Source organism: Gavia stellata, chromosome 4, assembly GCF_030936135.1.
Source record: "Gavia stellata isolate bGavSte3 chromosome 4, bGavSte3.hap2, whole genome shotgun sequence".
Taxonomy (NCBI): Eukaryota; Metazoa; Chordata; class Aves; order Gaviiformes; family Gaviidae; genus Gavia; species Gavia stellata.
Genome location: NC_082597.1, coordinates 60,501,254 through 60,515,699, shown reverse-complemented (window position 1 = coordinate 60,515,699; position 14,446 = coordinate 60,501,254). Strand labels below are relative to the sequence as shown.

The following is a 14,446-nucleotide window of genomic DNA, read 5'->3' as shown; positions in this document are numbered from 1 at the left end:
TTGAAGGGGACAAGCCACTGCTGAACAACAGCACAGCAACCCAAATAACAGAGGCAAACAGTACCAACAACCACCGCCACGCACCCCCAAACAACCCCAGGGACAGGGGGGAAAAAGCGACTCCTTCCGGCGCATGCGCGGGTACAGCCCGGATGCCCAATCATCGATCGCGGCCGGGCAGGGCCGCCGCGCAGGCCACGACGTGGCACGCCGAGGCACCGATCGGAGGCACCGATCGGGGGCGCGGCCGGCGGCGCGCTGGGGGACCGCCCCGGGCTCCAGGGGCGGGGCCGCGCCGGCTGAGGCGGGGCCGCGCCAACCAAAACAACGACACGCCCCGGCAGCCCTTGCGCCCGCTCCCCGCCGCCACCATCACCATCGCCGCCACCGGGCGGGGCCCGTTCGGGGCGCGAGGCGGGCACGGAGACCCGCCGCCGCCGCCATGAAGCTTCGCGTGCGGCTGCAGAAGCGAACGGCACCGCTGGAGGTGCAGGGGGCGGAGCCAACGCTGGGGGAGCTGCGCGCGCAGCTGCGCCGGGCCCTGCTGCCCGCCTGGGGGTACAGGTAGCGTACGGAGCGAACCATCGCGAGGGGTCTGGGGGGGTTGGCTGCGTGCGCGCGGGCTTGGGCCGGCGGGGCCGTACCACGCGGTGCGGGGGGAGGGGCGGGGCAGCCCGGCCCGGTCTGTCTCCCCCCCAGCCCATCTCCCCACCCCCCCCCCCTGCGGCGGCGCTGCTGCCCCCTGCGGGGCGGGTGGCGGCGGTGCCGGGGCTGCCACGGGCGGGGGAAGGAGCGGCGGGTGCTGGCGGCCCTCCGGGGCCGGCTGGGGCTGTGGGGTGTGCAGCTCCCTCTCTGGCCAAGCGAAGCCGCGAAGGGCGGGCGCCGAGAGGAGGCGGCAGAGCGGCCGGGGGCGAGGCGCGCCGTGCTGCGCCGCCGGCTCCGGGGCGAGACCCGCGGTGTGAAGGCGCGGGGGTTGCTAGGCCCCGTGCGCGGCGTCCCGCGGCGGTGCAGGGGGGCTGCGGGGCTCCGCCGGGGGCTGGGTAACACATCACGGGGGGTTAAAAGATTGCCGACCTGGGGGTTTTGCCCGGTTCACGAGGGCACGCTGCCAAAGCCCGTGCAGCGCTTGGTAACGCCCGCTGCTGAGCTCCTTGCCGCAGGCCCGGCGGCGGCACCGGGGGTGGGTCACTACAGCTTCTGGCGAGTTTTGTTTCCCGGCTGTTCGCTACGGAACAGGAACGTAAAACTTACTTTGGGAAACGCTCAGCTGTGAAATACGGACTGCAGCTCAGTGGGAGCTGACTTAAATTTCCGTGTGGCCTTTACGTTATGAAAAGGGCTGTAGGGTATCAGTTTTATAGTTCTGCAGGCTTCTTAGAGAATCTCTGGGCTTAAATTTCATAAACGTTTTACCTATGAAGAACTCATGGCAGCCCTTATAGGAGAGTAAAGTCTGCAAAATCAGTTTAAGAAATGCCTACAGAAGGGGCTCATTTTCTGATGGTGGCTAAAGAGTTCGTATTCACAAACCTTTAATTAGGTATGATGTACTAATGTTTCACTGGTGATATGTATGTTTGATAGCACTGCACTGTGCTGCATAGCGGTGTGGACAGGAGAAATCTGAAGTTACCACTTGTTTTACCACAGTAGGTGTGTTTTATAGCTGATATTGAATAGCTGCTTCCATGCTAACCAGTTGCATTTCTATTTGGGTTTTTTTGTAAGTGCTTGCCCTGAAGCATCTTTTCTTATTACCCTCATTTGCAGCAGGAATGCTGTAGGGCAGCTGCTGACCTCTTGAAGTGAATGTTCTGCTTAATGGGAAAGCAAGATGGTTGAGTCTGCAACACTGTCTTGTTTTTAAATAATCTCAGCCAGTAGTTTATTTAAAGCTTGTTTTGCTAGGTGTGATGCCTTCTAATTTGGAGTGCACTTGTTGGCTTTCCTTTGTAACTGTTTTATGAGCAATTACTGTAAATGAAGTTATACCTATCAAACAGCTACAGCTACTTAAAATGTACTTGGAGAGAAACACGGGGGAAATAATTTCATACCATATTTTTCTTCACTCTTCCTTTAATATATTGCTAATTATTAATGGATTGAAACCCATGGATGGCATAGTACTATTGTAGTATGCGTTATGCATTTCTTACCTATACCATTGTGTACAGTTGTACCCAGGTGGAGCCAACTATGTTTACTGTTTTTTTTCTATTTTACAGTTCTGATACTGAGTTTTCAATAACATTGAACAGAAAAGATGCTCTCACAGAAGATCAGAAGACCTTAGCTTCATATGGGATTGTTTCTGGTGATTTGATATGCTTATTACTAGAAGAAGCAGATGGACAACCCAACCTACCTCCTCCTACTCCTCCCCCACTTCAGAATGGTCATGAGCTGTCCACCTTGATCCCCAACAAAAGTCAGACCAACAGTCCAAAAGAAGAAGGGCAGAATGAGCAATCTGACAACCAGAAAGCTCAGGTGGAAGTTCAAAAGAGTGACGAGAGGGTAAGTACATGAGAATTGCCCTGTACAATACAAGGCAAAAAAAAGGTATCATCTTGTGTCAGTTGCTGTACTATATAGTAGACAATCTCTTCAGAATATTTGGCTCCTTATACTTGTCTGATACATAGCCAATTATTTGGATGGAAATTTGTCTCTATTCATTGTATATTAGCTGTGACAAGAAGCTAGTTCAGAGACCCTGAGATGTTTCAGGTCTCACATTTTTACAGGGTTTAATGTTTTTGGTGGAACGTCTACTTTCCGTAAGGAAGTCAGGAGTGTGTTTCTTACCTGCCTCAGTGCTGTCTTCTCAAGGAAACTGATTCTAGGTACTGAACAAATGCAACAGGCACTGTTTGTTGGAAACACCACTCACAAGATGAGTGCACGATTCCTTTTTAAAATTGTTTTAATAATAAATAAATAATTTAAAACATTATAAAACAAATTAATAAAAATGTTTTAATAATAAATAAATGTTTTTATAAATACATTAGCAACAAAAGGAGGGCTAAGGAGAATCTTCATCCTTTACTGGACGTGGGGGGAAACATAGTGAGAAAGGATGAGGAAAAGGCTGAGGTACTTAATGCCTTATTTCCCTCAGTCTTTAATAGTCAGACCAGTTGTTCTCTGGGTACCCAGCCCCCTGAGCTGAAAGATAGGGATGGGGAGCAGAATGAAGCCCCCACAATCCAAAGGGAAATGGTTAGTGACCTGCTACACCACACAGACATCCGCAAGTCTATGGGACCGGATGGGATCCACCCAAGAGTACTGAGGGAGCTGGCAGAAGTGCTCACCAAGCCACTTTCCATCATCTGCCAGCAGTCCTGGCTAAGCGGGGAGGTCCCAGTTGACTGGAGGCTAGTAAATGTGATGCCCATCTACAAGAAGGGCTGGAAGGAGGATCCGGGGAACTACAGGCCTGTCAGCGTGACCTTGGTGCAGGGGAAGATTATGGAGGAGATCATCTTGAGTGCCATCATGTGGCAAGTACGGGACAACCAGGTGATCAGGCCCAGTCAGCATGGGTTTATGAAAGGCAAGTCCTGCCTGACCAACCTGATCTCCTTCTATGACAAGGTGACCCACTTAGTGAATGAGGGAAGGGCTGTGGATGTTGTCTACCTGGACTTTAGTAAAGCCTGTGACATTGTTTCCCACAGCATTCCTCTGAAGAAACTGTGTGCTCATGGCTTGGACAGGTGTACTATTTGCTGGGAAAAAACTGGCTGGACGGCCGGGTCCAGAAAGTTGTGGTGAATGGAGTTAAATCCAGTTGGTGGACGGTCACAAGTGGTGTTCCCCAGGGCTCAGTATTGAGGCCAGTTCTGTTTAATATCTTTATCAACAATCTGGATGAGGGCATCGAGTGCACCCTCAGTAAGTTTGCAGATGACACCAAGTTGGGGGTGTGTGTTGATCTGCTCAAGTGTAGGAAGGCTCTGCAGAGGGATCTGGACAGGCTGGATCGATGGGCTGAGGCCAATTGTATGCGGTTCAACAAGGTCAAGTGCTGAGTCCTACACTTGGGTCACAACAACCCCATGCAATTCTACAGGCTTGGGGACGAGTGGCTGGAAAGCTGCCCTGCAGAAAAGGACCTGGGGTTGTTGGTCGACAGCTGGCTGAATATGAGCCAGCAGTGTGCCCAGGTGGCCAAGAAGGCCAATGGCATCCTGGCTTGTATGAGAAACAGTGTGGCCAGCAGGAGTAGGGACGTGATCGTCCCCCTGTACTCTGCACTGGTGAGGCCGCAACTTGAATCCTGTGTTCAGTTTTGGGCCCCTCACTACAAGAAAAACATTGAGGTGCTGGAGCGTGCCCAGAGAAGGGCAACGAAGCTGGTGAGGGGTCTGGAGCACATGTCTTATGAGGAGCGGTTGAGAGAGCTGGGGTTGTTTAGCCTGGAGAAGAGGAGGCTCAGGGGAGACCTTATCGCTCTCTACAACTACCTGAAAGGAGGTTGCAGAGAGGTGGGTGTTGGTCTCTGCTCCCAAATGACAAGTGATAGGACAAGAGGAAATGGCCTCAGGTTGCGCCAGGGGAGGTTTAGATTGGATATTAGGAAAAACTTCTTCACTGAAAGAAAGGGTTGTCAGGCATTGGAACAGGCTGCCCAGGGAGGTGGTGGAGTCACCGTCCCTGGAGGTATTTAAAAGATGTGTGGATGAGGCGCTTAGGGACATGGTTTAGTGGTGGACTTGGTAGAGTTAGGTTTACTGTTGGACTTGGTGATGATCTTAAAGGTCTTTTCCAACCTAAATGACTCTATGATTCTAATGGGTTATAACAGCTCCCTATGATTCAGATGGCCTGCCATAGAGTGAGACCTTTCTGTTTTGTGCATGGAGGTTGTGTTGCTGAGATAGCTCCTGCCTCATGCTTTGTATATGTACACCTGTATGACCCCGTATATTTCATACAGCTAATAGGCACAGTTTTTGCATATTACTCAGTGGTTTGTTTTCCATGTGACAGTACATGCAATAGTTAAGCAGATAACAGCTCCTAGAGGAGACTCTGCAGGTACAGCCTAGTGCCACAGTGTGTCTTGTTATATGATCCTGTCTGTTTTAGGCAGGAGCTTGAGAAGCTGGGAGGAAATTGTCTTCCAACATTCTTTCAAAGCAAGTAGGTTTTTTGTTTTGGAACAAATTTCAAATACAAAATGTCCCTTAATAAAACCTTTACATGAGGTCTTTTAAAAATACTGTTTTAACAGATGAAAATTAAGATTTAGGATAAAAAGAATTGTAAGTAATGAAAAAAAATTTAGCTGGATGATTGTCCCACTGATTCTTGTCAGGAGCAATAATCCTTACATGGTGCTCTGGGCATGCAAACTCCTTATGTCTTTCAGTCAGACCATAGTAAACTGTGCAGAAGTATCAGTTTCATCTTGCCTTTGAATATTCAATAAATATGAAAGATTCTCAGATCTTCCTCCAAAATTGTGGTGAAAGATGGCAGGAAAATTCCTACACAACTAAGTGTCATTGTACAAGAGCTCTAGAAGTCTGAAAATCTATGTTTAACTGGGGCTATGTCCATTGCTGTTAATGAGAGAAGTTCCGTGGGTGGATGGCCATGCCATCCTCATACAAACATTAATGGCATCTTGTGCCATTGGGCATGGATGCGGGGGAGAAGTAGCTACAGCTCCTTTAGACTCTTTTTTTTTTTTTTTTTTTTTCCGTCCTTTCCTGACCCTTCCTTTAGGTAAATCTGCTTAGAGTTTTCATTCACTACTTTTTTTTTTTCAAATGTGTCTGTGGGCAGTTTTATCAGTTAACGTAATAATATACTGTGATTCTTAGTAGAAGAAGGGAAGCCACATTAAAACCACAGTGGTCCTCAAATGTCAGCAGATATACTCCACTGATGATTTTTTCCAGCTATTTAGGCATATTGTGTTTCTAAGCAGTCCAAGTTATCCTTTTGGTTACTTGCCATGCATGTTGGCTATATTTAAATAAATGGTGGTACTACAGTGAGTAAGTTATTCCTGTGTATGTTGCAAGAACTCTAATGAAGGTTTAATATATTATCACTTTGTCTTCAAGTAATATATGCAATCAAATGTCAGACCTTTTTATGAAGGGCTTGCATTATAAATATCAAAAGATACAGAGGCTATGTGTATAATCCCAGTCTCCAGCTGGGATGCTAGAAAATGGAGATGTAATGAATTTGTAAAACTTGCGTGAAAAATCAGCAGAGTAGATTTGATGCCTGTGAGGACTGGAATAAGCAGACGAATAATATTGATGTATATAGAGGTGTAATTTTCTGGTTTCGTTTTCCCTTGAAGGCAGGATCCAGCCTAGAATTTCCTTCTGGATTAGTCCCAGAAGATGTTGACCTGGAAGAAGGTACAGGTTCCTATCCCTCCGAACCCATGCTGTGCAGTGAAGCTGCTGATGGTGAAATACCACATTCCTTAGAGATGCTCTACCTTTCTGCTGAGTGTACCAGTGCCACTGATGCCTTGATTGTTCTAGTACATCTTCTCATGATGGAGACAGGCTATGTACCTCAGGTAGGTGCACAAGCAATCAGGCAATTTCTTGGTCAGTATGAGAAAGCTGTGGAATATTGTGGGAATGTGTGATACAAGGTGCATCTGAAGATCCATTTCTGGCCTTGTATATGTCAGCAGCAGGGGCTGCCAACGTAGCACCTTCTCTAATTTGCCTGACCAGTTAAGCCTTAGGCCTAAAGACTAGACCAACTTCTAGGTGTGAGAGAAGAGTCCTGTCCCCATGTTTCTTTCAGTCCTCAGCCTCACTGGGACCCAGCTGATAACCTCCTGTTTCTGCTTTATACTGTTGAGCTTCGTAGATGTGCTTAGATTGTAGCACTTCTTTGAAGCACTGCTTTAACCATCAGTATCATCTCAATGGTATCCTGTTCAAATGGTGGTTAACAAGGACTAGGTCTGACAAAATGTTGTCTTCAATTCCATATTAACTTCAGCTGAGTTCCATTAGGCTTTGTTTCCACTAACCTACAGAGGTATCTAACTCGTAGTCGAGCACCTATGGCAGTACCTCTGTACAGTGTATGAATTCACCTTTTCCCTTTACATTTTCAGATTTGCATTGTATGTTTACTAATATGTGGTTAAACATGCAAAAAAAGATTTGCTCTCAGGGAAGGTATTTAAATTCTCATGTTTTTTTCTTGTGGTGAGGCTAACAAAGCACATGTAGGGTGTCAGTTTAGGTGTCCAGCTGACCAATACCAGTTTAATAAATCTGCTAAGTTAATTGCATTCTTGTAGCCTGAAATACTATCTGAAGAATACATTTGCTGCTGGGAAGAAAGTTTATGTCAGTCAGTAGGCTGGAAGTAGGGAATATGATTGCTGTGCAGATTTAAGAGGAAAGAGAGAGAGTCTACTTGTACTTGTGATTATGTTGTGTCCCCCTTTGGGATCTGAGCCTTTTCATACTGAAATTGAAAGGAAAAACTCTTAGTCCACTCAGGTTTTTGAATGGATTTCAAGCTATGATTCTTCAAGCCCTGTCAGAGTTCATAAGTTCACAGAAAAGGTGCAATAACATGTTTTTCATGCAGTAAATTAATGTACATGCAGGAGTTGTCAGAAAGCTGTAATAAATGACAGAATGAAGTACATGTCTCAAAGAAATATGTGTGAATCTGCTCACTGAACAACCTTCCCTGTCAGAAACTGGGACAGGACAAAAAGTTACTAAACTTCTCCTTAGATTTGCTGTTAGTCTTGGAGAAAATAGTATATAATCATGCAATTATAGACTGTGTCATAATGTGCATTGGGACTAAACTAAGTTTTGAATTGCAAGCAGTGCTCTGGCAGTTCCTAACTTTTAATTCTTTTTTTTACCCCTTAGTCTTTGTACTTTGCTGAAGCATGGCAGTGTTATCTCTGTGTATTTTTAGGGGACAGAAGCCAAGGCAGTGTCTATGCCAGAGAAATGGAGAGGGAATGGTGTTTATAAGCTACAGTACACACATCCCCTTTGCGAAGAAGGTTCTGCTGGTTTAACTTGTGTGCCTTTGGGAGATCTTGTTGCTATTAATGGTGAGTTAGTCAAGTTTTTATCCTGGATGCATTTGCTTCAGCTACAGTATTTTGTCTTGCCTCACATTCTTTGCAAGACTTATAAACAACTTCCAGACTATGTATTCTTTAGTTTTAATGTATAATCTTTCCTGTAGCACACTGAACAGTTTAACTGCAGTCTCAAAAATTGTATTTAGTTTAAGCTATTCAGTCCAGAAAATTTAGGGAAGTCTAATTTTTTGAAGCAACTTCCATATCACTTGGTGGTTTTTTTTGGAGGGTTTTTTTGTTTGTCTTTTTTCCTTTCTTTTTAAGCCATTCCACATTTTTGCAGCACCAATATTAAACTGGGACTTGATTCTAATTTCAAGATATCTTTGATTAAAATTTTTATGTTTATTTGTAAAACTTGTAACTGATTATACCAATTTATATAAGCACATATGTTTTCTCAGAACGTGTACACGTTTTGATCAAATATTTTAACCAAGTCAGGTTAAGGTTAGATTTAGGACAGTGTTATAACTACCATGCATATAGTGTTCATATAGTAAGCTTGTTGAGTCTTTCTCTAGTTAATATTTCTTCAATGACTGGGTTATAATAATGGCTCGCTATGTACTTCTTTTAGCTGTGTTACATCTCTTTCCACGTGATAGAATTGTTGAAGGCAATGCTTGGTTTCTGTCACCAAGATTTTTGTTTATTCCCTGCTATTTTAAGTTCCCTTTTATTTTTCTGAAATTTTTATTTGTCTAGCTGCTTGCTATAGTTGGGTATTTTCCTTGAGGTAATCTGGTAGGGGAGGAAAGTAAAACACCTCCAAAGGGTAAGGCAGTAATGAAGTGATCTTTGTTATCTCTCAATATGTTTTAAATTTTGAAGTGTTTTTGGTTTTTTTCCCCCTTATATTTGCAGCAACATTAAAAATCAACAAAGAGATTAAAGGTGTTAAGAGAATACAGCTACTGCCAGCATCCTTCATTTGCTTTCAGGAGCCAGGTATGATTGAGCTATGATATTCATAGTAGTAAACTGAAAAGTAAGGAAATCACACAGTGAGTAAGGATGTAATTCAGTAGAGGACCAAATAGATAAATAAAAACAAAAAAGAATAAAAATGTGGTTAGCATTTAGGTGAGTTGTAGCTTTGTGGTAAAAGGAATTCAGAGTGTAGCCATTTACTAACATATCGATGTTGAAACAATTTGAATTTATTGGATTAACTGTGGAAGGAAAGAATGTTGCAAAGCCTGAGTCATCCTTTGGCCCATATGCCTGTTATTTATGGGGTCCTAAGCATATGTGTGAATCTTTGGGGCAGCAATGCTGGATTATACCCCCTTTCTGCCTGGCAGTTCTGGACTTGAGCAGAGGCCGATGGTACCTACACTCTTGTTGTGGCACTGTAATTGTTATATTCTTTTTGTCAGAAAACATGTGCTGATCACAAAGCTCTCTCCAGAATGCCAAAATTAGAAGGAAAACTAAGGCAGGGGAGGAGGGAAGGGCAGATAGATACGGATCCTTGTGAGCACAGACATGACTAGCCTTTTGTTCTCTGAAGTATGTATGAGCTGCTTTGTTGGTAGTTGAGGCTGACTCAGAGTCCTGCGCTGTGTCCTGGGTAGCCCCAGTTGCTGATGTACAAGTCTAGTTGAAAGGCTTTAGAAGAATAACTGAGCAATGAAGTGTGTCTGATATAATGGTAGAATCTTCTGGCTGCTATTTCTTTAGCAAACAGCATGGAAAAACATCCCTGTCAGAAAAATGAATATTGCAAGCATTTACAACATAGGTGCATGTTACACATGAGCTTTGAAATCTGGCAAAGGAAGCTCTGACAGCTTGAGAGTCAGTTTGTTTCTGAAGAACTCAAGTATTTCTCTTAATGGTGCTTTTTAAGGCCAAAGGAAAGCCCATCCTGACCATGGATCTGGTCTGTAGTTTGTCAATGAATTACTTACTGCATGATTGTTAACACTCTAGCTGCACAGCTGCTCTCATCAAGATTACAAGCAGATTGCAGTTCTGCTTATAAGAAAGCGATAATTTGTCTGCTTTTATATAATTTTATGCATTATAATCTCTTCAATTATAATTTAATTATAATCTCTCTTCTTTGATAGAAAAGATTGCAGGTGTTTACAAAGACCTTCAGAAATTATCCCGTCTCTTTAAAGACCAGCTGGTTTACTCTCTTCTGGCTGCTGCCCGACAAGGTGAGAGAAAATATTTATAATTAGAGATGGTACCTTGTTTTTGAGGATGGAAGAAAGGGGGTCTATCTAAAGCCTTGAAGAAAAAGTGTTAGAAACAGCTGTTCAGTGATGGGTATATAAAGAGTAAGCATAAAGTAATTTAAACATTCTAAAGAAACTATATTAATCTTTGTATCTCAGAAAATCTTAATATAAAGATAATTTCCTGGTTTTAATTTTTTATTGCTCTAGTCTCACTTAAGAGACTGAAGTAGAGTGGCTGTTTTCCACACTTAGTGATGAGAAAATCATACCACAATAATTTTGTGGCAGTAGTTCTGTAGTTTTGATCCATTTCTTTGTCAAAGCAGAAAAAAATATATAGCGTCATATTTGGAAGTCTAACCCCAGGAATGATCTTCTGGTCACTGAGGGCTTGGAAGGGATGGTGGGAAGTAACCCAAGCTGGTGTTTGTGGAGCAGTAGGAAGCCAGGCTTTGTCTGCATAGGTATTGCCATAAAAGGTCTTAGCTTTGTATTCTGAAGACTATTGAATGGAATTCCCTCTAGGCTTCAGTGCAGGAAGGTTTTATGTGAAGCATGTGCTCTGTATTTAATGTGGTTTTTGTGGGATCATGAAATTGGGCAGATATTTTTTTCTTTACCTATTCTTTTGTTCTGTAGCCTATAAACATAGTTAGGTGTGTGGAATGTTTCTTAGGCTTACAGTGGCCAACAGTGGTCAGTATAAAGTGCCATTTGCCCTATTTTGTGCGCTCCGTAAATGTACTTATTGTTGCAGGAGATCTGTTTTATAAGAAGTCACGTCACAGTACTTCCCAAGAAAAATTGTGTAACTCAGGCATCAAAGGGAAATGGTTTAAGGGAAAGATTATAATGTCCTTTCTTTCTTTTAGGGTCTTTTAGAGACTCTGCTCCACTTAGGTAATGCCTCTGTTCTCTTCAATTTGTAGCTCTGAACTTGCCAGATGTGTTTGGGTTAGTGGTCCTTCCTCTTGAGCTCAAGCTTCGGATTTTCCGACTTCTGGATGTCCGTTCACTCATCTCTCTTTCTGCTGTTTGCCGTGATCTTTACACAGCTTCAAATGACCCGCTTTTGTGGAGGTTTATGTACCTGCGAGATTTCCGAGGTAATGTTGAGACACATGTTTTTCTAATTACATTCTCATGTGAATGGAGGGATTAGGTCTGACAGATTTTGGTAGGAGGCTCCTCAGGCAACCACTTCTGATTTTTAAACACTGTGAATAAATGCAGTCATTTGTGATGCTAACTAGTGCAGTTGGTCAGGTGTAAATCAGACGGATGCGCAGTCTCCTGCCATGAAAACTAATGACAATTTGCTCAGCCATTACTGATGGACCACATAGTTCTTCCCATTGTGTGGTGCAGACTTACCTTGTTTTCATCTGTTTTTTTAGCTACCTTGGTGTACCTGCTATTGTAGGTATTAGGAAGTGGAGGGAAGAGAAATTCCTGCTATAATTTCTCAAAAGAGATTGAAGAAATAAGGTGATCAAGGGAAGTGCTCTCCGAAGTCAAAGATGGGGACAGTGTTTCTGGGATTTCTCTACTTACTCAGTAACTTTTGGAGATGATGCTTTATGTAGAATGGGTGTGCAAGATTACCTATTGAATGGTCCTGGAGCTTTATATTTTTTAAGATGCATTATCTTTATGAAAAATGTATTGACCAAAAAGTGTTTTTTCATGTCTTGATTCTTCTGCAAGTTCTGACAAAACTGTGGGCATCTGTGGCATGAATGCTACTTAAAAATAAAATAGATTGCTGCTCTTGATTTTTTTGCTTCTCTTTGCAGATCCTATTGCAAGGCCTCGTGACACAGACTGGAAAGAAGTAGGTGGCGTTTTTATATGATCTCTCTGAGATTAGTCTCCATGGGCTAATTTGAGGATAAAACATAGGCTTTGGGAGGCAGTAACTCTGAGTGAAATTTGAGTTTAAAAGCAGCGTGGTGTTCTGCATACACGTGTTGAATTTGGTCAGAGTAGGAGAAAACAGCATCAACAAGTTACGTGATGTATGCCCAGATAGTGGGTTAGGGGTCTTCAAGAGGTGCTGTGTTTGGTCTTTGGCAGGCAGGGGAGTTGCTGTTCTGGGTTTTGAGACTGGTGAGGAGTGCTTCTCTGAGAAGTGCTGCAGAACTGAATGCAGTTACTGAAGCTGGATCACAGATCACTTATAGAGCTTTAAAATGCCTTTCTTTCTGTCTGCAGCTATACAAGAAAAAGTTGAAACAGAAGAAGGAAGCCCTGAGATGGAGACACATGATGTTTCTGCCTCCTACACCTCATCCAATCCCCTTTCATCCCAACCCATTCTATCCTAATCCCTTTCCTCCCAACCCATTTCCATCAAACCCAATCTATCCCCCAATGATCATTGGTGGAGAATATGATGAGAGACCAACACTTCCATATGTTGGAGACCCAATTAACTCACTCATTCCTGGCCCAGGAGAAGCACCAGGCCAGTTTCCTCCATTCAGACCCCATTTTGACCCAATAGGTTCCTTGCCTGGAGCAAACCCTACACTTCCAGGACGAGCTGGTCCCAATGACAGGTTTCCACCTAGACCCAGCCGGGGCCGCCCCATGGACATTCGTCGTGTGTTCATTTGATTGCTGCTTTTTCCTTCAGTGAGTTTTCTAGTCCCTGAGCTTGCTTTCTAACTGCAGGAGATTGCAAATCCCAGGCACTAACATCTGCCTCCTCTTCAGATTGTGGCAAGAATGCGTGTGCATGGTAATGTTTCAACCACAAAGGCTGGGTTTGTTTTATGCTCTGGTCGTGCTGTACCATCTGGCACTAAGATCTATTTCACGAAGAGCTACAACTTAGAACAGTTTGTTCTGCTTCTCCCTCCTTGCCCTTAATATTCTGTGAAGTGCTACTTATCCTCCTGGTCTCCAGAAGGATACAGGCCAAATACTTGCTGCGTCAGATAAAGAGCACTTTAAATACAAATCCTATACTTGTCTGTCTTACTTGAAGAGTTTTATTAAATTGCCAGGAAAAATGATGGTGTTTCAAATCTACCTGGCTAATAATCTTTATTAACCACCATGTTCCACATAGAACAGGATGCTACCACTGTTACAGTAGATGTGAGTTCAAAGAAATTTTCAAAGATGATATTTCCTTTTTCCTTTAATGTTTTATTAGGTAAAAAGCATTTTTGTATTGTTACTTAATACACAAAGAGTACAGGGAAGGGATTTTCTTTACAATGGAAATATTAGAACACAAATCAATTTGCTTTACAAACAACTGAGTAAAGTCATGCTACAGTGCAACTTGGAAGTCTGAACAGAAGCAGAACATTTTTACAAAGAACCACCAGCAAAACTTTTGTCTTTCTCCTTGACTTTACAAATAAGGAGCTGTAGTACATGGCTGTATTTACTGTGTGTGAACTAAAACTGGTGCAAAAATAAATCTTTCCTCCTGCCTAACTTAAGGAATTTAATAGTTTGACCTGGTTGCAGTGGAAATGGGATCACAGCAGGAGAAGCAGAATGAATTCTCACTTTAGTGCAGTAAATTTTATTTAATTCCGTTACTTAAGTATCAAAATATATCTTGCCAAGAGGAAATGTGTTGTAGCATGTTATGAGCACCTTTCAAGTGTTGTCTTATTAACTAATGAGCAACTAACAAGACTACTGTTAAAGTCTCCTGATGAGATCTGCAGGCTGATGCTGGAGCTCAATTAAAAGAAGACTGGAATGACTAAACTTTACTAGAACTTTTCATTTCTTACGTATTTTTTTAAGATGGATTGATCTCAGTTCTTCTGTTGATGTAAATGGTACTGGTGACTTGTGACAGCTGATAAAATTTTCTAAAATATTTTTGAAATTCCAACAGTGGAAATGGAATGACATTTCCTATTAAATACAAGCTATTTAATCAGTAATACTTACGTGCTTTTTTAGGTGATATTTCAGTGATTCATCTTCTTGTTTTGTATAAAATCAGTTGACTTCAGTAGGGTCAGGAAATTTTGCAATTAACTCCAGTGGAATTAAAATATAATACTTTATTTTGCTGTCAGAAGTTGTATTTCTTCTTTCTTCCCTTTTCTACTTCACAGCAATGGCATATCAGTGCAAATCCACCATGATT

The 14,446-nt window shown here is 43.1% G+C and overlaps 1 protein-coding gene across 2 annotated transcripts; it reads left to right on the top strand.

Moving 5' to 3' along the window:
- The first annotated feature begins 442 nt into the window (after positions 1-442).
- On the top strand, positions 443-14,351 carry FBXO7 (F-box protein 7). 2 transcript variants are annotated; one of them, XM_059816599.1, is made up of 10 exons: positions 443-564; positions 2,229-2,520; positions 6,338-6,565; positions 7,951-8,092; positions 8,993-9,076; positions 9,310-9,317; positions 10,209-10,296; positions 11,250-11,426; positions 12,117-12,154; positions 12,535-14,351. In XM_059816599.1, the coding sequence occupies exons 1-10, from the start codon at positions 443-445 to the stop codon at positions 12,937-12,939; spliced, it is 1,584 nt and encodes a 527-aa protein (XP_059672582.1). In that variant the 3' UTR covers positions 12,940-14,351. The 2 variants fall into 2 exon arrangements, with proteins under 2 accessions (XP_059672582.1, XP_059672581.1); XM_059816598.1 differs by lacking the exon at positions 9,310-9,317 and having other exon boundaries at positions 10,204-10,296.
- The last annotated feature ends 95 nt before the right edge of the window (positions 14,352-14,446 follow it).